Raw genomic sequence first — 26,975 nt, 5'->3', positions numbered from 1 at the left:
GACTTCTTCCTTCGGTGCAGCCTTAACCTATGAAGGGAGGGAGTATTGCTTGGAAACCAACCTTGCGTTTTAGTTTAAGTAACTTCGGTTAATACGGTATTGGCACGGAAGTTTGACTAGAGCTAAATCTTTGATGGCTTTGATGAGGGCCTTCTCTAAAATACGCAGATGAGCTCTCTGGTCATCTTAGTTCTAGCTTCCTACACCACCTACCACCTCAGGTTAAATGAATGAAGGGCCATCACTTCTACCGTCCCAGGACAGGAGCTTAGAGCCTCCTTGTTCAGATTGTTGCTGCTTGGTTGAGCTGCCCCTTATGGATGGATGGATGAAGGGACACAGTCATGTGCCTGGTTTGAGAATAAAACTGCCAGTGGTTTAGTTTAAGCACCACAAAGGGAACTTTCTGCAGAAATGCTGTTTTTCCCTCCCTATTGTGAATCAGTTATGTACTTTGCTGTTGTATTTCTAAGTCCTCTTCTTTTTCTTTTGAAATTGTTTTAGACTTAAACTAGAGTCGAAAGAATAGTACAAAACTCTTTCTGAACCTTTTGAAAGTAACTTGCCAGCCCGATATCCCGTTATTCCTGAATGCATGAGTGTGTATTTTCTACAAACAAGAACACTCTCCAGCATGACCACAACCTAACCATCAGAATCAGGAAATTAACACGGAGACACTCCTACCATCCAATCCGCAGACCCCATCCAGCTTTCCCAGTTGTCTCAGAAATGTTCTCTATAGCAAGTGTCCACTTCAGGCCCCTGAACCACTCACTGTGATGGAGAAAGATCAGAACCAGCTTTGACACTGTGCTTCCATCTTTGGTGACAAATGTTTCCTTGGTTACTCCAGCCACATGACAAGTATTCAAGTGGCTGCCTTACTGAATTGCACAGATGTAGAACATTTTTCCATCATTGCAGAAAGTTCTATTGGGCAGGACTGGTCTATACTTACAGGGTGTTTGCTGGATGCAAAGTGCCAGATGGCATAGTTCAGTGGACACAAAGTAATGGTAACCTAGGTGTCCAGCTTGAAAGGGGCATATTGTCTCAATGGACTGAAACACATAAAGACATGAGACTAAGTATAAGCATAAGATAAATGTTAAAAAGACTGTGAGAGGCAGTGTGTCTTATGAATTAAAGGAAATAGGAGGTGATTTGTAGGTGTGTTGAATTGCCCAGGATAGCTTCTTGGAAGAAATGGGTTTTGAGCAGTCTTTAAAGAATGGTTGCATATTTCCAGGCTAGACCTTTCTCCTGAGCTTCAACATGTCTAGTTACCTACCCAGCATTTCCTTTTGAACATCCTAAAGATATCTCACAGTCCCTGGTGATGCAAAGGGTTAACACACTTAGCTGCCAACCAAAAGGTTGGAAGTTTGAGTCCACAGAAGAAAGGTTTGGTAGTCTACTTCTGAAAAATCAGCCACTGAAAACCCTTTGGAGCACTTCGGCACCTGTGGGGTTGCCATGAGTTGGAACTGATTTGATGGCAACTAGATGGAGCCCTGGTGGCACAGTGGTTAAGCATTTGGCTGCTAAACACATCTGCCACCTGCTCCTTGGAAACCTATGGGGTGGTTCTACTCTGTCCTGTAGGGTCACTGTGAGTCAGTGGCAATGCGTTTAGTTTTGGTTAGTTTAAAGGTATCTTAAACTCCAAAACTGAACTGAGTATTATCTCTCCTTTTAAACATTCTCTGTTTCCTGTTGGAGAGAGTGGTGTCACCACCCATCTGGTCTGAAAGAGAAAAGAGGAGGTCACCAAAGTACAGATACAGAAGGGGGAGGGAAGTTAGAAATTCAGGAAGATGAGGCCCGATGGCTTCTATTTTCTCTGTGAAGTTGGAGGAGAGATCACTTACCAGAATTGATAGGGCAGAAGTGAATTAGGGGGTGAGGTTGGAAAGAGCTGAAATCACTCTCATGGGAAGTGGAACAGAGGCTGACGAAGGAAAAGCAGAAAAGGTCCCAGAGACTCTGAAAGCTTGGATGAGGCGATAAACCACAAATCTGTCACGATAGCATTCAACCCAGTCATGAGTTTTTGCAACATCCTGTGATCAAACAACAAAATGGTGGCTATGAGACCCATTCGTTGTAGGGAAGTTGTGGGGCTACTGTGTTGGGGCAAAATGAAGCCAGAGAGCAGACATTCTAGGGAGAGGGGGCAAGGGAGCAAAGTCAAGAAAAGAAAGGCAAATTGGGGAAGTGGAACTAGTTGGACAGGAAGGGAGCATGAAGGTCTGGGAGTGCAAAGGTAGGCAAGTATACTAAAGGGTGTTGGAGACCCAGCAGAGTGTCTTTAGGTCATGGTAGGGAGTCACAGCTTTCTCCTAAAGGTACCAGATGGGAAACCGTTGAAAGGTTTTAAGTTCAAATTTGTGTTTCTGAGATTTCTGAGTAGAATGTGGAAGTGCAGGAAGGAGGAGGAGACCAAGACCAGGCAGCAGTGGGGAGGATGAGTGAGGGCATAGGTCACAGAGGCCTTGATGTGGGAATTTACCACCTGTCAGCTTGCACAGTGGTGGCTTGTGTGTTACTCTGACACTGGAAGCTGTGCCACCGGTATTTCAAATGCCAGCAGGATCACCCATGGTGAACAGGTTTCAGGGGAGCTTCCACACTAAGACAGACTAGGAGGAAAGGCCTGCCAGTCTGCTTCAGAAAACTGTTGTTGTTAGGTGCCTTTGAGTCAGTTCTGACTCATAGCAACCCTATGCAAGACAGAATGAAACACTGCCCGGTCCTGCGCCATCCTCACAATTGTTGCTAAATTGCTATATTTGAGCTTACCGTTACAGCCACTGTGAGCGTTCATCTCATGGAGGGTCTTCCTCTTTTTCGCTGAGCCTCTACTTTAACGATCATGAGGTCTTTCTCCAGGGACTGATTCCTCCTGATAACATGTTCAGAGTACATAAGACGAAGTCTTGCCATCCTCACTTTTAAGGGTCATTCTGTTTGTACTTCTTTCAAGACTGATTTATTCGTTCTTCTGACAGTACAGGGTATATTCAGTCTTCCTCTCCAGCACCATAATTCAAAGGCATCCATTCTTTTTCAGTCTTCCTTATTCTTTGTCCAGCTTTCACATGCATATGATGCGATTGAAAACACCATGACTTGGGTCAGGTGCACTTTAGTCCTGAAGTGACATCTTTGCTTTTCAACACTTTAAAGAGCAGATTTGCCAATGCAATGGGTCATTTGATTTCTTGACTGCTGCTTCCATGGCTGTTGATTGTGGATCCAAGTAAAATGAAATCCTTGACAACTTCAGTAATTTCTTCTTTAATCATTATGTTCTTATTGGTCCAGTTGTGAGGATTTTTGTTTTCTTTATGTTGAGTTGCAATCCATATTGAAGGATATAGTCTTTGATTTTCATCAGTAAATGCTTCAAGTCCTCTTCACTTTGAGCAGGCAAGGCTGTTAATAAGTCGTCTTTCAGTCCTGATGCTGCTTTCTTCTTCAGATTGTCCAGCTTCTCGGATTATTTGCTAAGCATGCAGATTGAGTAAGTATGGTGAAAAGATACAACCCTTATGCACACCTTTCCAGATTTTAAACTATGCAGTATCCCCTTGTTCTGTTTGAATAACTGCCTCTTGTTTTATGGACAGGTTCCTCATGAGCGTAATTAAGTGTTCTGGAATTCCCATTCTTTGCAGTGCTACCCATAATTTGTTATGATCCACAGAGTCTGGTGAATGCCTTTGCATAGTCAATAAAACACATGTAAACATCTTTCTGGCACTCTCTACTTTCAGCCAAGATCCATCTGGCATCAGCAATGATATCCCTCGTTCCATGTCCTTCACAGAATCTGGCTTGAATTTCTGGCAGTTACCTGTTGGTGTACAGCTACAACCATTTTTGAATTATCTCCAGCAAAATTTTACTTTGGTGTGATATTAATGATATTGTTAGATAATTTCTGCATTTTGTTGGATCACCTTTCTTTGGAATGGGCACAAATATGAATCTCTTCCATCCAGTTGGCCAGGTAGCTGTCTTCTATATTTCTTGACATGGGTGAGTGAGCGCTTCCAGTGTTGCATCCCTTTGTTGAAACATCTTGATTGGTATTTTGTCAATTCCAGGAGGCTTGTTTGTTGCCAGTGCCTTCAGTGTAGCTTGGAATTCTTTCTTCGGTACCATTGCTTCGTGATCATATGCTGCCTCCTGATATGGTGGAATATTGACCAATTCTTTTAGGTACGGTGACTATATATTTCTTCCATTTTTATTTTTACCTTACGTTAGATGACAGTTATACCTCAAGTTAATTTCTTATTCAAAAATTTATACACGTATTGTTTGGTGACAATGGTCGCAATCCCTGCAGCGTAACAGCACCCGGAGTTCTCCATGCCCAGTCATCTGGTGCCTGGTTTCTCGTCTTGCTTGTGGACAGGAAGGGTGCCCATTGGGTCTCGTATATTTGATTGTCTCAACATGTTCGTCCCCAGGCCCCATTCCCAGCTACTTAGTCCCTTATTTGGAATTGGTCTTTTTGTTATTTAGGTGTCGAAGTATTTTGTAGACTTCAGAGATTAGACCCTTGTGGAATATGTCGTAGCCAAAATTTTTTTCCCAGTCAGTAGCTTCTCTTTTTACCCTTTTGCTGAAGTTCTTTAATGAGCATAAGTGTTTAATTTTTAGGAGCTCCCAGTTATCTAGTTTATCTTCTGGTGTTTGTGCATTGTTAGTTATGGTTTGTGTCCTATTTATGCCATGTACTAGGGCCCCTAGAATTGTCCCTACTTTTTCTTTCATGATCTTTATCATTTTAGATTTTATATTTAGGTCTTTGATACTTTTTGAGTTAGTTTTTGTACATGGTGTGAGGTATAGGTCCTGTTTAATTTTTTTACAGATGAACACCCAGTTAGGCCAGCATCATTTGTTAAAGAGACTGCCTTTTCCGCATTTAACAGACTTTGGCCCTTTGTCAAACATCAGCTGCTCATAGGTGGACTGATTTACAACTGAGTTCTCAGTTCTGTTCCACTGTCTTCTGACCCCTTTCTTGACCATCCCTGACCTACGTCCGTTTCCCTGACCCTCCTCACCTGTCGCCACTTCAGTCACCAACATCACGCTGGCTCCGACTGATGGCAGCCTTATGTGCAACAGAACAGAAGATTGCCCCGTCCCGAGGCATTTTCGTGATAGTTGGAGGGTTGGAGTCCACCATTGTCGCTGCTGTGTCAGCCCGTCTCGCTGAGGGTTTCCCAAACCATAACTGACGGTGCACAAACACCAGAAGGTAAACTGGATAACTGGGAGCCCCTAAAAATTACTTATGCTCATCAAAAGACTTCAGCAAAAGGGTAAAAAGAGAACCTACTGACTGTGAAAAAGATTTTGGCTATGACATATTCCACAAGGGTCTAATCTCTGAAGTCTACAGAATACTTCAACACCTAAATAACAAAAGACAAATAATACAATTAAAAAATGGGCAAAAAATATAAACAGACACTTTACCAAAGAAGACATTCAGGAGGCCAACAGACATATGTGAAAATGCTCACAATCGTTAGCCATTAGAGAAATGCAAATCAAAAGTAAAACGAGATGCTGTCTCATCCTGACAATACTGGTACTAATCCAAAAAACAAAAAGTAACAGATTTTGGAGAGGTTGTTGAGAGAGTGGACCTCTTATGCACTAGTGGTGGGAATGCAAAATGGTACAACCACTCTGGGAAGCAATATGGCGCTTCCTTAAAAAGCTATAAATAGAAATACCATAGGATCCAGCAATCCCACTCCTAGGACTATATCCTAGAGAAATAAGAGCCATCACATGAACAGACATATGCATACCTATGTTCATTGCAGCATTATTCATAACAAAAGAGATGGGAACAACCTAAATGGCCATCAACAGATGAATGGGTAAGGAAATTATGGTACATACACACAACGGAATACTACATAAAGGACAATGATGAATCCATGAAACATCTCACAACATGGATGAATCTGGAGGATGTTATGCTGAGTGAAATAAGTCAGTCACAAAAGGACAAATATTGTATGAGACACTATTATACGAACTCAAGAAAAGGTTTACACACAGAAAAAAGCATTCTTTGATGGTTATAAGAGTGGGGAGGGAGAAGGAGGGGAAATCACTAATTAGATAGTAGACAATTGTAAACTTCTGTGAAGGGAAGGACAACACACAGTATAGGGGAAGTCAGCAGAATTGGACCAAAGCAAAAGAACAGAAGTTTCGTAGAGACCTGTAAACACTTCGAGGGGCTGAGTAGCTTGGGCTGGGGCCTGGGGACCATAGTCTCGGGGACACCTAGGATGATTGGCATAACATAGTTCATGAAGAAAATGTTGTACATTCCACTTTGGTGTATAGCGTCTGGGGTCTTAAAAGCGTTCTAGCGGCCATCTAAGATACATCTATTGGTCCCATCCTGTCCGCAGCAAAGGAGAATGAAGAAAACCAAAGATACAAGGAAAATAGTAGCCCTAAGGACTGAAGGACCACATGAACCAGAGACTCCACCAACCTGAAGGACTAGATGGTGCCCTGCTACCTTTTTAGTGGCCCACTCTGACAGGGATAACAACAGAGTGTCCTGAACAGAATGGGAGAAAAATGTAGAACAGAATTCAAATTCATGAAAAAAGACCAGACTTACTGGTCTGACAGAGACTGGAGGAACCTGGACAATGTGCTAGTGCAGAACTGAAACCATTCTCAAAGCCCACTTTTCAGACAGATTAGACAGGCCTGTAAAAGAATAAACACAAGTGAGGAATGTGCTCCTTAGTTCAATCAAATATATGAGACCAAATGGGCAACTCCTGCCCAAAAGCAAGGTGAGAAAACAGGAAGGGACAAGAAGTGGATGAATGGACACAGGGAACCCTGGGTGGAAAGGGGGAATGTGCTGTCACTTTGTGGGGATTGTAACCGATGTTACTAATCAATATGGGTATAAATTTTTGAATGAGAAATTAACTGGAGCTGTAAACTTTGACCTAAAGCACAATGAAATTAAAAAAAAAAAAAAAAGACAAGGTTCAGAAGAAAGGCCTAGTTAGACTTCCATTAGTGTTTGTTAACTCTGTTTAAGTGTCTCTAGGTTTCTGCCCTTTCCTCTCTCAGGAAAGCACACATTTGCATAAACATAACATGCTATATATATATATACATGTGTATGTGTATTTTTTTTTTTGCCAATTCAACTTTTTACAGGTGTACAATTTATTTACAGCAAGTACAATAATTGGCGGTGCTGTTTGTGCTTTTGTTATTATGTTAGATAATCCATTGTTACAAACTAGGCCTGACAGTGTAGCCTCTGCTTTTTCTTCTGAGAATTTCATGGATTTGGTTTGCATGTTTATGTCCTTAATCCATTTTGAATTAGTTTTTTGTGTATGGTGTGAGGCAGGGATCCTGTTTCATTTTTCTGCATGTGGAGATCCCACTTTCACAGCACCCTACATGTATTTTTAAGGCTTACTACCTGAATGAAGAACTCATGTTCTCTTTAGGCTGCATCGTGAACTGCTGTAGAACGACCATTGCATCACTCGCAGTAATGAAAACCACAGGTGGGAACCTTAAGTCAGTTTTTCTGTCCTCTTATAGTTGTTCATTATGCAGTAGAAGTTATTAACAGTAGTGAAATTACACTCTTACAGGTACCAGAGTAGTTTGTGGTCAGAAAAAAAAAAAAAAAAAAAGAGATGGGGTAATTTTTGTAATATAGTAATAACTTCCAAAAGGATATAGAAAACCCTGCTAATAAGAAAATTGTGGGTAGACTGGCAAATATGCAAACCTGTAATCCGGATGAGTCTCAGTATGGAAAATTTGTTTTGTGGTACTCGAAGGCATTTTAGAATTTTAATTTCGTATGTACTTATATTCCACTCATGGTGAAATCTATTCACCATTGGCCGCCCCATTTTCCCATGACCTCAATGGGAGATGTTTATTAAACATCTGGAGTCCAGAAGGCTGCTGGGCTAATGAGTACCAAATGACAGTGATTCCCACATTTGGATGCATATTGAAATTATCCTAGGATAGTAGTAATAATAATAAAAAATCTGGTTCCTAAGCCCCAGAGAAGAATTACTCAGTATGTCTAGCTCAGGGTAAGGGAGTTTTTTTTTTTTTTTTTAAAGTATCCTGGGTAATAATGTTGCAGAGGCAGTTTTGGGATACTGGCAGAGGAGACAGAGAAAAGTGTAACTGTGGGTTATGATGTAGTCAGAGGTATGAGCGATGGACAGCAGTTCTGCCACATCATTCAAGGTTGAGTCCCTGAAAAGTAGCATCGTAGGAGAATTCATGGTTGAATTTCTTAAAACCTCATGAGAGAAACTGGGCTAGAAGCTAGAGTTCATAAATGAATCTATATCTTAAAGACATATATCTTTTTAAGTCCAGTAAAGTAAAACAGTAAAGACATGAAATAAGGGTTGCACTGATGATATAATTGGTATCATCCGGTTGACGTCCTTTGCTTATAAACTCTTCTCAAGTTTAACAAGTCTTTTTAAAATAGTGTCTGCATTGTGGATATTATGCATCCTTGGAGACATGCTTTTTTCTGTGGCTAGTGTCACACACGAATGTTAAATGTCTTTCTGATTTCATGACCAGTAATTGTTGACTTAATCTCGCAGGGTCCCATTTAGAGAGATGTGAATTCTTCAGGCAGAGTAGTATCAAGCATAGTCAAAAAGATGGTTCACAAGCAGCCTCCCTGCTAGACAAGGTCGTGTTGCCCTAGCTCTGAGTGTGATGTTTTCAGGCTGAGCACCTACCATAGAGCGTCTCTCATGTATTTCACCTCTGTCTCCCAGAGGTCAGCACAGTTCGCAGGGTTTGCTTCTTGTCTTCCTGTGTCCTCCTTTCTTGCTTTTCACTTTATACAGTCACCCTCTCCCTCCACCATACTACACACCCATAGGCAGGAAAACCTGCCAAAGCCAGAACCTGTGTAAGGAGGAACCCTGTCAGAGAAGGAAAACTCAGATATTTTCCACTAAAACGGGAGATAGAAAAATGGTAAGACCACACCCTGTCAAAGGTGGAAAACTTGTGAGACCCAGAAAAGCAAGGCAATCGATCCATTGACTTCTGTCTCTCATAGGTTTTACTGTACATTTATACGCACACACGTGAGAAGCAGTTCAGCCTGGTGCAGTGTTTTGCATACTCTTTTGACCATAGCACCATTATAGCATAATATATTATATCATAATATAAAATTGAAACAAGTTTCATGAGACAGTGCCTACGCTTACTACTTAGGATACACTCATATTTTCTGTTCTATATTCCAGTTGAGAAACCCTGGTGGCGTAGAGGTTAAGAGCTCAGCTGCTAACCAAAAGGTTGGCAGTTCAAATCCACCAGCTGCTCCTTGGAAACCCTATGGGGCAGTTCTACTCTGGATGGATTTTTTTTTTTTTTTTTGTATATTCTCGTTCAATAAAATTAAATTAAAAGTTGCTGATCTCGATTCACTGATTTTGTGACCCTCTAGAGGGTTGTTACCAGAGGTTTGGAAAATACTGGTCTTAAGAGATTTCTGTTATATTGTTCGGAGTCAGGCAGATCTGGGTTTGAATCCCATCTTTACCACTTAGTGGAAACCCTGATGGTGTAGTGGTTAAGTCCTATGGCTGCTAAACAAAGGGTCGGCAATTCGAATCCGCCAGGCGCCCCTTGGAAACTCTATGGGGCAGTTCTACTCTGTCCTATAGGGTTGCTATAAGTCGGAATCGACTCGATGGCACTGGGTTTGGTTTGGGTTTTGGTTTACCACTTAGTAGCTGTGGATCTTGGTAAGTGGCTTCACCTCTCTGCATCAGTTCCCTAATCTGTACAGTGGAGTAAGAGACTTTATCCCGTGTAGCTTGTTTGAAGATTGAATGAAATAATGCATGAAAAGTACCTGGCCTAGCGCCTGGTTCCTAGTAAGCACCTGAACAAATGTTGTCATGGGGGTGGTGATGATTTTCTGTTTTCAACCTCAGTTTCCTCCCAATTCACATAATTTTGAACTGAAATTCTTACTTTTGCTGAAAAGGTACCTAAAAGTCAGTGTAAGGAGTGTAGAATGTCGTGCGAGAGGAACTTGTATTTTGGGAAGGTTACTGTGTGCGTGGAGTCCCTGGGTGGCACAAACAGTGAAGCGCTTGACTATAAACCAAAAGGTTGGTGGTTTGAACCCACCCAGAGGTGCCAGATCACCAGAAAGGCCTGGTGATCTGCTTTCAAATGGTTACAGCCTTGAAAATCCTGTGGAACACAGTTCTACGATGCCACACGTGGGGTCGCCATGAGTTGGAATTGACTTGGAAGCAACTGGTACTGTATGCACATGAAAAATTACAACTATTAATTACTATTGTATGCCTGTAAGTGTATTATTACTTGTGCTTTTTCTTGTACATCTCCATAACCACAATCCTGAACCAGAGCAGTAGCTTCCAGCTTATCTCCTTGTCTCCGTTTGGCCCTGTATACAGTGCTACAGTGCTACTGAATTGATGACAGTAAAAACATGGCTTTTATCATGTCACATACTCAGAAGTCCTTAGTCCAGAAAACCAAACCCAGTGCTGTCGAGTCGATTCCGACTCATAGCAACCCTATAGGACAGAGTAGAACTGCCCCATAGAGTTTCCAAGGAGCGCCTGGTGGATTCCAACTTCCGACCCTTTGGTTAGCAGCCCTAGCAGTTAACCACTATGCCACCAGGGTTTCCAAGTCCTTAGTAGCCTGTGTAAACAAGCTCAGCCTTAGAGGGGCATTGGAGACACTTCAGAAAGATCTAGGTTCAAATTTTGGCTCCTCATCTAGAGACTTAGATGACTGGGGCAAGTTTTTTTTTTTTTTTTTTTGAGTTGTACTTCTCCTCATCTCTAACACGGGGATAATACTAATTGTTAGGGCTGTTGCAAGGATTAGGGCTGATTTATGTACATTCTCTAGTGTGGTGCTTCTCACATGCTAGGAGCCTGTTACGAAGCCTGCACCCCCATATCGGCTCCAGTCAATTGCTTTGCCCACGTCAGTAAACACATCTCCTTCAGTCCAGCTCTGGCCATCAGCACCAGCCTCTTACCTTGCCTGGCTTGCCTGCTGCCATATCTGTCTAGACAGTTCCTCGCATCCTTCGTATAAACTCTTCCTTGACCATAAAGCTTTCTCATACAAACGATTTAATAATGATTTATATATTCCTTATGAGCTAGTTCACTTAGCTGGCAATCATATACTGCCTTCTAATCTCTACTGCATAGTCTTTCATTACTATAATTATAGTATTATTAGTTAACTTTATATGATTTATGTCTCACATCCCCAGTTAACTTACTGGTTCTTTGAGGGTAGTGATCATGCTTTACACATCTTTCAGTCCTCTACAGAACTTAGCCTAGTTCTTTGTGATAATATATGTTTAATAAATATTGGATGATACACTGGGTGACTGGGTAGTGCAGACAATACATGCTGTAGGAGAAGGGTGCAGTGGTAAGACCCGTGGGGGAGAGTTTAATGGATGATTTGAGCTAACCATTGTTGGGAGGGTAGAATTTCTGTAGGTTGATAAGAGGCGTGGGCACATGGCTGTGTAGGGGGTGCTGTTAGGTGACAGGAGCCCTACAGCTACTTTAAAACAAATGATGCAGCTGCAGACGGAATGGAGGCGAGCTCTGCCGCGGAGCAGTCTCAGACAGAAGCCCTGGTTTAGTAACGTAGTTCCCACTCCAGTGCTTACCTTCACTTCCCCAGCTTTGACCTGTCTCCTGTGACTCCGTTACTATGAACTGATGAACTAGCACATGGGCAGTGTTCTTAGTCATCATCTTCCTCATCCACCCTTTACTGGTTGGCATTTCCACAGTGGCTCCAGCTTCCTCAGTTTGCTCTTGCCCTTAGGATATTTTCAAAGGCTCAAAGTTGTTCAAGTCCTTTGGGGGAGATTGTTAGAGGACCTGCCCGGTTGGTGAAGGCTCGTATTTAAGAGGAATGGAAGATAAGGTTAAAATGATGGCTTTTGGTCTATCTTTTTAAAGAAAGTTTTGCATACTCAATAAAGGATTTTGATTACCCAAGAGATAACACATATCTTTGACTTACCAAAACCAAAACCAAACCAAACCCTTTGCCGTCGAGTCAGTTCCGACTCATAACGACCCTATAGGACAGGGTAGAACTGCCCCATACGGTTTCCAAGGAGCACCTGGTAGATTCGAACAGCCGACCTTTTGGTTAGCAGCTGTAGCTCTTAACCACTATGCAACCAGGGTTTCCTGACTTACCAAAGTCTAGTATAAATTAGTATTTTTTTTTCTTCTTGGACCAGGCAAGGTCCATTTTCCTCCCTTTTGATTCGAATGTTATTGTTACCAGGTATTTTAGTTCTCTATATAATTTATTAAGGAGCTCTGTTCTCACAACCGTTAAGTGCTCAGATGGTAACTGAAAAGCGGGTGGTTGAAACACACCAAGTGGCTCCGTAGGAGGAAGATCTGGTGATCTGAAAGATCTGGTGATCTGCTCCTGCAGAGATCGCAGCCTGTCACGTGGGTCGAGCTGAGTCAGATCAGCTCTGCCACACCAACAACAACATGGAATGTTTTATATAGTCAATAATTTGGATTTAACTACATATTTATCCTATTTATTGTTCTTTATTCCTTCTTGAATCCCCAGGCTTCCGTCTAGATTTACTTTTTTTCTTCTGCCTAAAGGATACCTTTTAACATTTCCTGGCTCATGGGTCTGCTAGTGGGCGCACTGTCTTCTGGTTTACTTGATGTTTTTTCAGTGGTGTCTAATCTATTCAGCCCGTCCATTGAATTCTTAATTTTAATTAGTTTTTAGTTCTAGTATTTCTATTTTTTAAAGTAATTTCCAGTTATCTGCCAAACCTTTTATTTCCTTGAGCTTACTAGGCAGTTATTTTAAAGACTGTGTCTGAAAACATTTAGTGTCTATATATCCATTAGATCTGTATCTGTTTCCCCTGGGTCTATTTCTGATGTCCACAGTTTTCCTTGGTTTCCTAGTATGTTGCCTTTTATCCTTGTATTCCTAGGTATTTTGACTGAATTTTGGCCATTGTCTATGAAAAAACTCTAGAGATAATATAAACCTTAGGAAAATGTTATGTTCTATATATGATTTGGAGCCTTGATGGTGCAGTGGTCAAGAGTTTGGCTGCTAACCAAAAGGTCGGCAGTTCAAATCCACCAGCTGCTCCCTGGAATCCCTTTGGGGCAGTTCTACTCAGTCCTATAGGGCCGCTTTGAGTTGGAATTGACTTGATGACAGAGGGTCATGGGGTCAGATATAATTTAATTTTTCTCCTGATAGTTCCAGATTACTTTAATCTGATGAGACCAGGCTATAAAGTCAAGCAAAAAGGAAGTGCCTTCATGTAAAAGGATTCGTTTTTTGTTGTGTATCATTGGGGATGTCCTGTTACTTTAAAAAACAAGCAAACAAGTACACAAAAAACAAAGCCTAAAATCAGAAATAAGTGAAACACTTTCTAACAGAGTTTGTCCTACTCTGAAAAAATACTCTATTTGCTTTTCCTAAAAATGAAATTATAATTTATGAAAGCTTTGAAGATTTTGAAAAAAAAAATTGTTTGATTTGCATAGTATTTTGGTTTGGTGAGAAAAATTTTGCTTGTTAAAAAGACATAGCATGGAAATAAGGGACAGACCAACAGGTGATGCACTGACACACTTAGACAAATGGAGGAGGTCTGTCTGCCAGAATGATCAGACTTTGCAGGAAGCCACGGAAGAACTGCGTAAATAGTAATTAAAAGTAAATCCAGACCCTGGATCCTCCAAGTGTTTTCCGCAGACCTAAGAGCTTATTAGGATTATAGACTCACAGAGTCCACCCAGACCTATTGGAGATGTGTGTGCACATTAAAATTGGTGAAGCACTGGTCCAGATTCCATAATCAACTCTTGAAAAAATAAACAAAAAAATACCCAACAGTTGCCATCAAGTTGATTCTGACACTTGGAGACTCCATGGGTGTCAGAGTAGAACTGTGCTCTGTAGGGTTTCAGTGGCCAGTTTTCTGAAGCAGCTCACCAGGACTGGCTTCCTAGTCTTAGTTCCACTGAAACCTGCTCAGCATCATAGCAACATGCAAGCCTCCACTGTGCTTGAGGTACGCTGGCCAGAAATCACACCTGGTTTCCTGCGTGGAAGGTGAGAATTCTGCCACTGAACTACCAACGCCCATGACCGTAGCTACCATTTATATGCTAGTGATTCCAGAATTCCTATTTTCAGACTTCATCTCTGCAGAGTACTGGACTTTTGAAATATAACTCCCTTTGTTTCTGTCTATGCGAATGATGAAAGATAGGCCTGTCAGAAAGCCAAAATTAGCATGTTTTCTTCCAAACATGCTTTTCTGCTTAAATTTTCTATCTTAATTCATTTAACAAGTATACATTAAGCACCTGTTATGTGCTGGACTCTGAGCTGCTGCTGGGCAAAAAGGGGAAAAAAATAAGCAGCCACCATCTTCCTGCCCAAATCACACATAAGCCCTGCTTCCCCATGGCTCAGGGAGCTGGATCTGAGGAACCTCCTCCCAGGTCCTTGCTCTGGGCACTGCAATGAAGTTACTTTCTCTTCTCAAAGGCCGGTGCCAGGAAATTGGAAAGTCTGAGTGTGCTGGACAAGGACCCACCTTCTAGGGTTCAGTAACAATATCATCACCATTACCCATGGTGGTGATAGCAAATTCTAGTAAAAATTTATACACACAGTTATGTGATCCTAGCTGCCATCCCTGTATTGTGACGGCATATTCCCCCTTTTCACTCCGGATTTTGTGTGTCCATTCACCCAGCTCCTGTCCCCTTCCGCCTGCTCATCTTGCCTCCGGACAGGAGCTGCCCATCTAGTCTTGTGTATCTACTTGAACTAAGAAGCACGCTCTTCGCAAGTATCCTCTTATGTCTTAAAGCCCAGTCTATTCTTTGAAGAGTTGGCCCCAGGAATGGTTTTAGTTCTGGGCTATCAGAGAGTCTGGAGGCCATGTCTTCTGGGGTTCCTCCAGTCTCAGTCAGACCATCAAGTATGAACTTTTTAGTAGAATTTGAGTTCTACACCTACTTTTCTCCTGCTCCGTCAGGGACTGTCTGTTGTGTTCCCTGTCAGGGTGGTCATTGGTGGTAGCCGGCTACCATCTAGTTCTTCTGGTCTCAGGCTGATGGAGTCTCGGTTTATGTTGCCCCTTTTGTCTCTTGGGCTAATATTTTCCTTGTGTCTTTGGTGTTCTTCCTTCTCCTTTGCTCCATGTGGGTTGGGACCAATTGATACATTTTAGATGGCTGCTCCCTAGTTTTTAAGACCCCAGATGCCACTCATCAGAGTGAGATGCAGAACATTTTCTTAATAAACTTTGTTATGACAGTTGACCTAGATGTTCCCTGAAACCATGCTACACTGTCCCTCCAAGTGTTTGGTCGTGTTCAGGAAACTTCTTAGCTTTTCATTCAGTCAGGTAGTGCTGACTTTCCTTGTATTGTACATCATCCTTCCCTTTACCCAAGACAATTCTTGTCTATTATCTAGTTAGTGAATTTCCCACTCCCTTCTTCCCCACCCTCATAACCATCAAAGAATGTTTTCTTCTGTGTTTAAACCTTTTCTTGAGTTCTTGTAATAGTGGTCTCATATAATATTTGTCCTTTCATGACTACTAATCTCATTCAGCATAATGCCTTCCAGATTCATCCATGTTATGAGATGTTTCTCAGATTCATCGTTATTCTTTATCATTGCTTAGTATTCCGTTGTGTGAACATACCATAATTTGTTTATCCATTCGTCCATTGATGGGCACCTAGGTTGTTTCCATCTTTTTGGTATTGTGAACAGTGCTGCAGTGAACATGGGTGTGCATGTATGTATTCGTGTGATGGCTTTTATTTCTCTAGGATATATTCCAAGGAGTGGGATTGCTGGACCTTATGATACTTCTATTTTTAGCTTTCTAAGGCAGTGCCAAATTGATTTCCAAAGCAGTTGTACCATTGTACATTCCCACCAGCAGTGTAAAAGTGTTTCAGTCTCTCCACAACTTTTCCAACATTTATTATTTTGTGTTTTTTGGATTAATGCTAGCCTTATTGGGGTGAGATGGTATCTCATTGTAGTTTTGATTTGCATTTCTCTAATGGGTAATGGGAAGTGTTAAGATCTATAGCTGCTAACCAAAAGGTCGGCAGTTCAAATCCACTGAGCACTCCTTGGAAACTCTATGGGGCAGTTCTACTCTGTCCTGTAGGAGCACTATGAGTTGGAATTGACTTGTTGGCAACGGTTTTTGGATTAATGGCTAATGATCAGGAGCATTTCTTCATGTATCAGTTAGCCACCTTAATGTCTTCTTTGGTGAAATGCCTGTTTATATCCTTTGCCCATTTTTTAATTGGGTTATTTGTCTTTTTTGTGGTTGAAATTTTGCATTGTCTTGTGGATTTTAGAGGTTAGACCCTGACTAGATATGTCATAGCCAGAATTTTTCTCCCAGTCTGTAGGTTGTCTTTATACTCTTTTGTTGAAGTCTTTTGATGGGCATAAGTGTTTGATTTTTAGGAGTTCCCAGATACCTAGTTTCTCTTCTGGTGTTTGTGCATTATTAGTTAGGTTTTATATTCTGTTTATGCCATGTGTTAGGGCTCCTAGCATTGTCCCTATTTTTTCTTCCCTGATCTTCATCTTTTTAGATTTAATATTTAGGTCTTTGATCCATTTTGAGTTAGTTTTTGTGCACAGAGTGAGGTGTGGGTCTTGTTTCATTTTTTTCCAGATGGATATCCAGTTATGCCAGCACTGTTTGTTAAAGAGACTGTCTTTTCCCCCATTTAATGGCCTTTGGGCCTTTGTCAGACATCAGCTAGGTGAATGAATTTATGTCTGGATTCTCAATTCTGTTCCACTGGTCTATGTATTTGTTGTTCTACCAGGCTGTTTTGACTACCGTGGCAGTACAGTAGTTTCTAAGATCAGGTAGTATAAGGGCTCTGGCTTTTTTCTTCTTCAGTAATGCTTTACTTATCCGGGGCCTCTTCCCTTCTATATGAAGTTGGTGATTTGTTTCCCCGTCTCATTAAAAAATGTGGTTGGAATTTGGATCAGGATTGCATTGTATCTGTAGGTTGCTTCAGGTGGAATTGACATTTTCACATTGTTGAGTCTTCCTATCCATGAGCAAGGTATATTTTTCCACTTACGTTGGTCTCTTTTGGTTTCTTGAAGTAGCGTCTTTTTACTTTTCTTTGTATAGGTCTTTTACATCTCTGGTTAGATTTATTCTTAAGTATTTTGTCTTCTTCAGGGCAGTAGTAAATGCTGTTGATTTGATGATTTCCTCTTTGTTGGTATCCAGGAATCCAACTGATTTTTGTAAGTTTATCTCCTATCCTGAAACTTTGCTGAAATCCTCTATTACATTCAGTAGTTTTCTTGTGGATTCTTTGGGGTTTTCTGTGTATAAGATCATATCACCCGCAAATGCGAATACTTTTACTTCTTCCTTACGAATTTGGATGCCCTTTATTTCTTTTTCTCACCTAATTGCTCTGGCTAAGACCTCCAGCACAATGTTGAATAAGAGTGGTGATAAAGGGTATCCTTGTCTGATTCCCATTCTCAAGGGGAATGCTTTCAGACTCTATCCATTTTGGATGATGTTGGCTGTTGACTTTGTATAAATGCCCTTTATTATGCTGAGGAATTTTCCTTCTATTCCTATTTTGCTGAGAGTTTTTATCATGATTGGGTGTTGGACTTTTTCAGATGGCTTTTCTGCATTAATTGATAAGATCATGTGGTTCTTATCTTTTGTTTTATTTATGTGATGGATTACATTGTTTTTCTAATGTTGAAACATCCCTGCATACCTGATATGAATCCCACTTGGTCATGGTGAATTCTTTTTTTGATATGTTGCTGAATTCCGTTGGCTAGAATTTTGTTGATGATTTTTGCATCTATGTTCATGAGGCATATTCATCTGTAATTTTCTTTTTATGTGGTGTCTTTACCTGGTTTTGGTATCAGGGTTATGCTGGCTTCATAGAATGAGTTTGGGAGTATTCCATCCTTTTCTGTGCTCTGAAATACCTTTAGTAGTAATGGTGTTAAGTCTTTTCTGAAAGTTTGGTAGAATTCTACAGTGGAGCCATCTAGGGGCATGGCTTTTTCTTGGGGGCGGGGCGTTTAATTACCTCTTAAGTCTCTCCTTTTGTTATAGTTTTATTTAGTTGTTCTACCTCCGTTTGTATTAGTTTAGGTAGGTAGTGTGTTTCTAGAAATTTGTCCATTTCCCCTAAGTTTTCAAATTTGTTGGAGTACAGTTTTTCATAGTATTCTGTTATGGTTCTTTTAATTTCAGTGGGGTCTGTTGTGATATCACCCATCTCTTTTCTTATTTGGCTTATTTGCTTCCTCTCCTGTTTTTCTTTTGTCAGTTTGGCCAATTGTTTATTGATTTTGTCAATCTTTTCAGAGTACCAGCTTTTGTCTTTTAACTCTTTCCATTATTTTTCTTCAATTCTATTTCATTTAATTCTGCTCTAATTTTTATTATTTCCTTTCTTCTGGTACCCAAGGGCTTTTTTTGTTGATCTCTTTCTATTTGTTCAAGTTGTAGGGATAATTCTTTGATTTTGGCCCTTTCTTCTGTTTGGATGTGTGCATTTATTGCTATAAATTGACCTCTGAACACTGCTTTTGCTGTGTCCCAAAGGTTCTGGTAGGATGTGTTTTCATTCTCATTTGATTCTGTGAATTTCTTTATTCCATCCTTAACTTCTATAGCCCAGTAGTTTTTGAGGAAGGTGTTATTCAGTTTCCATGTATTTGATTTTTTTTCCCCCCTCGGTTTTTCTGTTATTGATTTCCACTTTTATGGCTTTATGGTCAGAAAAGATGCTTTGTAATATTTTGATGTTTTGGATTCTGTTAAGGCTTGCTTTGTGGCCTACTGTGTGGTCTATTCTGGCGAATGTTCCATGTGCATTGAAAAAGACTGCTGTTGGGTGAGGTGTTTGTCTGTGAGATCAGGTTGGTTGATTGTGGCATTTAGATCTTCTGTGTCTTTACTGAGCTTCTTTGTGGATGTTCTGTCCATCACCAAAAGTGTTGTGTTGAAGTCTCCTGCTATTATTGTGAAGCTGTCTATTGTGGAGCTGTGGAGCAGTGCTGTTGGAGTTTTTTTTTTTTTAATGTATTTTGGAGCCCTGTCATTGGTGTCTAAATATTTACTATGGTTGTGTCTTCTTGTTTTTGACCCTTTAATCATTACGTAGTGTTCTTCCTCATCCTTTGTGGTGGATTTTGCTTTAAAGTCTATTTTGTGAGAGATTAATATTACCACTCTTGCTCTTTTTTGATTGTTGTTTGCTTGATATATATTTTTTCCATCCTTTGAGTTTTAGTTTGTGTCTTTGAGCTAAGGTGTGTCTTTTGTATGCAGCATATAGTGGATTGTGCTTATTTATCCATCCTTCCACTCTGTCTCTTTATTGGTGCATTCAGTCCTTTTACATTCAGCGTAATTATTGATAGGTATGCTTTTTTTTTTTTATGAGCTTAGTCCTGTCATTTTGATGTATTTTTTTGCGTGTGTGCCATTGACTGTTTGTTCCACTTAATTTTCTGTGCTGAGTTGCTTGTTTTTATTTTCTTTTCATCTTTTTCCTTGTTGTTGATTTTGTATTTGCTGGGTCTTTGTTTTCTTGTTTTTTATTTTGATGTCTTGGATTGTTAGTTTCATTTGTGGTTACCTTAATATTTACCCCTATTTTTCTAAGTTTAAACCAATCTTTTATTTCTTTATCTCACCTCGACTTCCTCTCCATACGAAAGTTTTAAGACTACATTATTTACTCTCTCTTTTTTTGGAAATCCTGGTGGCATAGTGGTTAAGTGCTATGGCTGCTAACCAAAGGGTTGGCAGTTCAAATCTGCCAGGTGCTCCTTGGAAACTCTATGGGGCAGTTCTACATTGTCCTATAGGGTCACTATGAGTCGGAATCAACTTGACAGCACCTGGATTGTTTTTTTATTTTAATGTCATTTTTTACATGTTGACACCTCTGTTTCCCTATATTCCGTGTTTTAGCTTTGATTTATTTTTGTGACTTCCCTATCTGGGTTGATACCTGGTTGTTCTGTCCTGTGTTCTAGTCTTAGGTTGTTAACTAATGTTATTCATTTTCTAATTTGAGGACTTTCTGTAGTATTTCTTGTAATTTTGGTTTGTTTTTCACGAATTCCCTAAACTTCTGTTTATCTGCAAATGCCCTAATTTCACCATCATATGTGAGAGACAGTTTTGCTGGATATATGATTCCTTGCTTGGCAGTTTTTTTCCTTCAAGGCCTTATACATGTCATCCTGTTGCCTTCTTGCCTGCATGGTTTCTGCTGAGTAGTCAGAGTTTAGTCTTATTGACTCTCCTTTATAGATGACTTTTTGTTTATCCCTAGCCACTTTTGAAATTCTCTCTTTATGTTTGGTTTTGGCGAGTTTGATTATAATATGTCTTTGTGACTTTCTTTTGGGATCTACCTTGTGTGGGGTTCAGTGAGCTTCTTGGATAGATATCGTCTCATCTTTCCTGATATCAGGGAAGTTTTCTCACAACAAATCTTCAACAATTCTGTTATCCCCCCTGTTTTGGTACTCCAATCACTCATAGATTATTGCCCTTGATAGGATCCCACATACTTCTTAGGGTTTCTTCATTTTTTAAATTCTTTTATCTGATTTTTTCTCAAATAAGTTGATGTCAAGTGCTTACATCTTCAGTCTCACTAATTCTGAGTTCCATTGCCTCAATTCTGCTCCCGTGACTTTCTATTGAGTTGTCTAATTCTAAAATTTTACTGTTAGTCATTTGGATTTCTGTTTGCTGTCTCTCTATGGATTCTTGCAGCCTGTTAAATTTGTCATTATGCTCTTGTGCAATCTTTTTAAGGTCCTTTAATGTTTTGTCTGTGTGTTGCTTTGCTGCTTCTGCATTTTGCCTGATCTCCTTCCTGATCTCTTGATGAGTTCTGTATATTAATCTCTTGAATACTACTCTGGTAATCCCAAGAAGTTCTCTTTTTCCAGAAGGTTTCTTGATTCTTTGTTTTGGTGGCTTGCTGAAGCCATCATGGTCTGCCTATTTATGTGATTTGATATTGACTGTTGTCTTGAGCCATCAGTAAGTTATTATATTTATTTTATGTTTGTTTACTGTGTCCTAGCTTCTTGTTTTGTTTTGTTTCAATATGCCCAAATAGGCTGCTCGTGTGGTCTGCTTTGGTTTTTGGCATCTTTGAAGATCTCATGTCCTGTCTGCAGGTGACTAGAGCTGTTACCAGGTATGTGAGCCCAGGAGCCCGTTTACTTTTCTTGTGTGGTTTCAGGTCAGGTGTCCTAGGTCGTCGGTCACCGAGTGTGTGGTACAGGCTCTCACCTAGAGTCCTAGATGGGCAGGGGTGATTGGAGTAGGCACAGGTATTCGGCTGCAGTAGGGGGTCATATGCTGGTCAGGGCAGGGGGCTGACTGCTGCTCCTGAGTGTCTGGGTAGAAGGCATGTCCCTGTTCCCTAGAGCACGTAGGTGGGTGGGTTTTGCAGCCAGACTAGGAGCAGTCAGTGCGGTCGGTTATAAGGACTGGCAGTCAACACTTATTCTTGGACCCCTGTCTGGGGTGGCTCGGTGGAGTGGGTGGAGCCACCAGTCCTCAAGTTCCTGATGTGGATAGGTAAGGACCCTGGTTAATGGGCAGGGTGGTGTCAAATGTCATGACTCTGTCACTCCCCCTTAGAGCAGATACAGATGAAAATAGGCTTCAGTTATATACCCTGTCATACTGTGCTAAGGAGGGCCTACAGTGTTGAAATGGGCCCACACAGGTCTGTGCAGGGGTGAAAGGCATTCAAAGTTCATGGACCCCTTATGCCTGTGCTTAGGTAAAAGGGCTGTGTCTGCCCTGAGTTCCCAGCTTAGGGGCTGGCAGATTATATTTTCCTGTTTGCTAGTTTGTTCCCTCTCCAAAGCTGGGAGAATGGCTCCAGGGCACAGCGATGGGTCCTACTTCTGGCCCAGGGAGCATAGCAACCACTGAAGGTGGACCAGAACCTGGTGCAGAGTGGGGAGGAGACAGGTAAATGGGAGAGAAGTACTTCCCAAAAGGGTTTTTTTTTTAATCTTTTTGATCTGTGTGGTAGGTTAGATGCTTGTACTTTTGCTGACTGAGTGCTGTTTCTCGCTGGTTCTGGAGGTTTGAGCAGACTCCCTGCCACTCAGTCTCCCCTGATGTGGAAAACGTGTCCAAAGTACTACTACTTGCCTCACCACTTGCGCCAGCCTACAGCCTACAGGGTGCCAGTGCCAGCCAGGTCAGGTCTGGCAACTCCTCACTGCTTCTGAACTGTCTGTCCCTACCCCTGCTGCTCAGTCCAGTTCCTCAACTTTGTCTTTCTTGTTCAGGACTCCTAGATTGTCATATATAATTGATTCACTTGTTTTTTTCGGGTCTTTGTTGTAAGGGGGACCACAGGAAGCATTTGACTACTCTGCCATCTTGGCCCCGCCTTGAGATCTAATTAAGAGGGAGGGTCTGACTGGGCTGGTGTGTCACCCCTGTGCTGGCCAGTGACCTCGTGGTGGCCACTCCAGTGGGTAGACCTTTCCTAGCACCCCCATAGGTCTTCCATAACTCCTTATCATTTGAACACAGAATTCAACATGTGGTGGTGTAATTCTCTTCCTTCCTGTCTCTCGTGTTAGACTAGGAAGTCCTAGATGGCAGGGATGTCTTATCTTTTCCGGTTCCTAGAACGTCATGCTCAGAAAATGATCTTGGAATGGGTGGATGAATGAATGAATGGAACGACCTGAGAACCACTTACAACAGCTGTACTTGGGGCTTTTTGTGGCCTTGTCCTTTTGGCCTGTCTCTGAGGTTCCTTTTGCTTGTGTCAAAGAATGCTGGCCTGAAGCCTCCAGGTAAGGAAACGGTGACAGTCCTCAGTGGCAGTACTACCCAGGCTGGTCTTTAGAATTGGCCTGTTCCTTGGTTTAACCACCTGTGTGGAAGGCAGCATTTGGGTTTTAAAGGCTTATAAAATGATTTATGAGAGGTGAAGTCCTCAGAGAATTTATAATTAACCAGAACTAAGACAGAAGAATCAATGTATTCTAATGGTGTTATTGAAGAATATTGACTATACCATGGACTGCCAGAAGAATGAAAAAATCTATCTTGAAGGAAGTATAGCCAGAATGCTCCTTAGAAGCGAGGGTGGTGAGACTTCATCTCTATGGACACGTCATCAAGAGAGACCTGGAGAAGGACATCATGCTTGGTAAAGTAGAAGGTAGCAAAAAAGAGGAAGATTCTCATCTCACTTACTTTGGACACGTTATCAAGACAGAGCAGTCCCAGGAGAACACCCTGCTTGGTAAATTAGAGGGTCAGCAAAAAAGAGAGAGACCCTCAACAAGATGGATTGAAGCAGTGGCATACCAATGATTATGAGGATGGTGCAGGACCAGGCAAAGCTTTTTTTTTTTTTTAACCAGGAAGAACTAATAGGAAGAGAGGGTATACAGAGCTGAAAGTTTATAGGCAATAAGAGAATTAGATACAAATAAAGATAACATGTAATCGCTGCCCCTTTTAAAACCGTGTTTGCTATTCACCTGAGCGGTACAAGAAGAGCGAGTGCTGTAGAGTTGGAGGAGGAGGGATTACCTCAGCTTGGGGTGTTCTGGGAAGGCCTTGTGCCGGAGGTGGAGGTTGGCTCCTAGAGGGTGGATAAGGATCAGCAGGGCTGGGGAAGGAAGAGCAGAGGGAATGATATGAGCAAAGGAGCTGGAGTTGTCTGCAACAGCGAGTGGACCAGAACTGAGAGAGGTGGCTTCACAGTAGGCAGAGGGTGAGGCCCCACATGAGTTCAGTTAATAACATTTGTAATCTGCGATGAGCTGGGGGGCAGGGCATAGGGGAGGAAGGAGGCCCTTTGCAAGCTGCAAGGGGCAGTTATTGGATCATCTCAGCCCAAATACACCTGAATATAATTTTCAGAGCTCATTTTTAGAGCAGGAATGAGTAAAAGAAAGAAGACACTGTGAAGGGGTGAAAAGAGGATTATCATATCACATTGTTAATGAAATCCTACAGAACAGAGAATTGTATTAGTATCGTCTTTGCTTTTAGATCCCAGATTAAAGTTCACTTTAGGTCCAATTAGGATGGAGCACTGGTGGCGCAGTGGTAAAGAGCTCAAGCTGCTAACCAAAAGGTCGGCAGTTGGAATCCACCAGCCATTCCTTGGAAACCCTGTAGGGCAGCTCTGTTCTGTCCTGTAAGGTCGCTATGAGTCAGAATCGACTCGATGGCAACAGGTTTTTGGTTTCTTAAGGTGAAGATGAGTACTAGACAGTTTGGAAGGTACTTTGTTAGTAATTCTACTCTGAGTAAATTTTGGTGGACAAGGGAGAGAGTATCTTAGAAAGGAATCTGCAAGGAGGAGTGTCGTGGATTGAATTATGTCCCCCAAAAAATGTGTGTATCAACTTTGTTAGGCCATGATTCCCAGTATTGTGTGGTTGTCCTCCATTTTGTGGTTGTAATTTTATGCTGAGATGATTAGGGGGGGATTGTAATACTGCCTTTACCCAGGTCACCTCCCTGGATCCAACGTAAAGGGAGTTTCCTTGGGGTGTGGCCTGCGCCACCTTTTATCTCTCAAGAGATAAAAGGGAAGGGAAGCAAGCAGAGAATTGGGGACCTCAAACCACCGAGAAAGCAGCACAGGGAGCAGAGCGTGTCCTTTGGACCTGACGTTCCTGTGCTGAGATACTCCCAGACCAAGGAAAGACTGATGCATCACAAGGACCTTCCTCCAGAACCCACAGCGAGAAAGCCTTCCCCTGGAGCTGACACCCTGAATTTAGACTCGTAGCCTACTGGACTGTGAGAGAATAAATTTCTCTTTGATAAAGCCATCCACTTGTGGTATTTCTGTTACAGCAGCACTAGATGACTAAGACAAGGAGAGAGGGGCGTCCTGTGGGCCGGATGGAGGGAAAGTAGGTTAAATAAAGAGGAGGGGTAGGGTGGTATTGAAAAAAGATGCCTGCAGGAGTGAATAAAATACTGAATTAGGGTAAAAGTCAAGGCGAAGCCAAAGCAAGATGCTGGCAAGCTCTGAAAGCAGATAGAACAAGCCTGGAGATGCCTGGTTGGTGAAAGACCTTGGAGGAGCCAAATTAACTGATCCCTTTAGAGCTTTTAAGTGCCTGTGTTTGGAGTTCGTAGCCTTTATAACTCAGATACCAAAAAGGAGTGAATTGGTTATAATAACTCTTTGCCACCACAGCTGTTTCGCTCCATTCAGCCAGGTCACCAGTGAACCAGTTGCCGTCGATTTCAGCTTGTGGTCACCCCAAGTGTGTCAGAGTAGAACTGTGCTCCACAGAGTTTCCGTTTGCTGATTTTTCAGTAGTAGACTGCCAGGCCTTTCTTCCAAGGCAACTCTGGGTGGACTCGAACCTCCAGCCTTTCAGTTAGCAGCAGAGCTAATTAACTGTTTATGCCACCCCAGCACTGGTAAAACCTAGCCTCAGGTAAGGTCACAAGGAGGAGTCTGAGTCCTCCATCTAGCTGGGTGTCTGCCGGTCTGGGCCTCCAGCGCATCCCCTTGGCAGAATGGGCAGACCTGGCCCATACCGTTGCCCCGCTGAGGCAGCTCCCTGGGAATGGGGCAGAGTGGCAAGCAAGGCAGAGCCCTTCAGTGCAGTTCCCTGACTACACCCCACATGCCCATGCAAATAAGCTGTGTGCTTCTGAGGAAAGGCAGATAGAAAAGGATCAAGCAGGGGTGTAGTTCCTTGGAGTGCAGGCAGCGACAGCGATAGAATTGCCTAATGTGTTTTCTCCTTTGCAAAAGGGTACCTACCATGCCTGTGGAAAGGATGCGGATGCGCCCGTGGCTGGAGGAACAGATAAATTCAAATACAATACCGGGGCTGAGATGGCTTAACAAGGTAAGCGCTTTGGGTGTGTACGGGCATGGGTACGTGTGTGAGAGAGACTTGCTAAAGGTCGAATTGTTCTTCATGTTCAAAATCTTAGGCTTATTAATTACAAAAACAAACCGTTACCCCCCCAAAACCCATAAAAACATTGAGTTATCATGTAAATAAGATTTTTATCATCTTTTCTGCCCATGGCCTCAAGCTTGAGTTACTAGTGCCAGCTTACATCTGGTGTTTCGGATGACTATTTGGGGAAACTTCTTACTGTGTTTTTCTTCAAGGACCTTCGCCCTCCTCTCCAAATTCCTTCTCTGCTTGTCCTGACTTTCTAGGGTTTAGAGGTCCTAGGAACTCCCGGGTTGATATTGGGGATGAAGCATATAGATTTTCTTTTCGGTGGTCTCTATGTAAAGAAAACTTGTTTTGTCTTAAATGTTTCCTCTTCATCTTTGTCTTGAAGCCCCGTCCATGAACCCAGCTGTTCTAACATCCCCCTGACACATGTATACATAAACACTCCCTTACTTTGACAACTGCAAAACTCTCAACTTAATTAATCCTAGCTGTTAGGGTGAACCAGGAAGAGATGATGTATGGAAAAATAAAAACATTTGAAAATATGTAGTTATAACATAGGCAGCTAAATAAAATATATCAGGGCTGCTTTAAGGGCGAAGTTTCTCTCCCACTGCCAGGGTTTGTTGAAATTCTTCAGTGCAGGTGGTTTTTTCTTCTTTTCCTCCCCAAGACCCCCTCCCACCGATTTTTTAAATCTTGAGAACACGTGAATAATTTAGCTGATCAACTTCACTTCATATGGGGCACTGGAAAGCTTAGAGCCAGACTGTTGCCTGGAA

The 26,975-nt window shown here is 41.8% G+C and overlaps 1 protein-coding gene across 8 annotated transcripts in view; it reads left to right on the top strand.

Annotated features, from left to right (window-relative positions):
* The window catches only part of IRF2 (interferon regulatory factor 2), a 141,198-nt gene that overhangs the window by 37,296 nt on the left and 76,927 nt on the right, over positions 1-26,975 (top strand). For 7 of the 8 annotated variants that reach the window (XM_049864892.1, XM_049864894.1, XM_049864897.1 and 4 more), the window contains exon 2: positions 26,031-26,127. In XM_049864892.1, coding sequence (XP_049720849.1) covers positions 26,031-26,127 — 97 coding nt within the window. Of the gene's footprint in view, positions 7,605-26,030; positions 26,128-26,975 lie in introns of all 8 variants that reach the window. The other variant, XM_049864896.1, reaches the window with a different exon arrangement.

Source organism: Elephas maximus, chromosome 21 (genome assembly GCF_024166365.1).
Source record: "Elephas maximus indicus isolate mEleMax1 chromosome 21, mEleMax1 primary haplotype, whole genome shotgun sequence".
Taxonomy (NCBI): Eukaryota; Metazoa; Chordata; class Mammalia; order Proboscidea; family Elephantidae; genus Elephas; species Elephas maximus.
The sequence above is the reverse complement of the archived record's forward strand: the minus strand, read 5'-3'. Positions and strand labels throughout refer to the sequence as shown.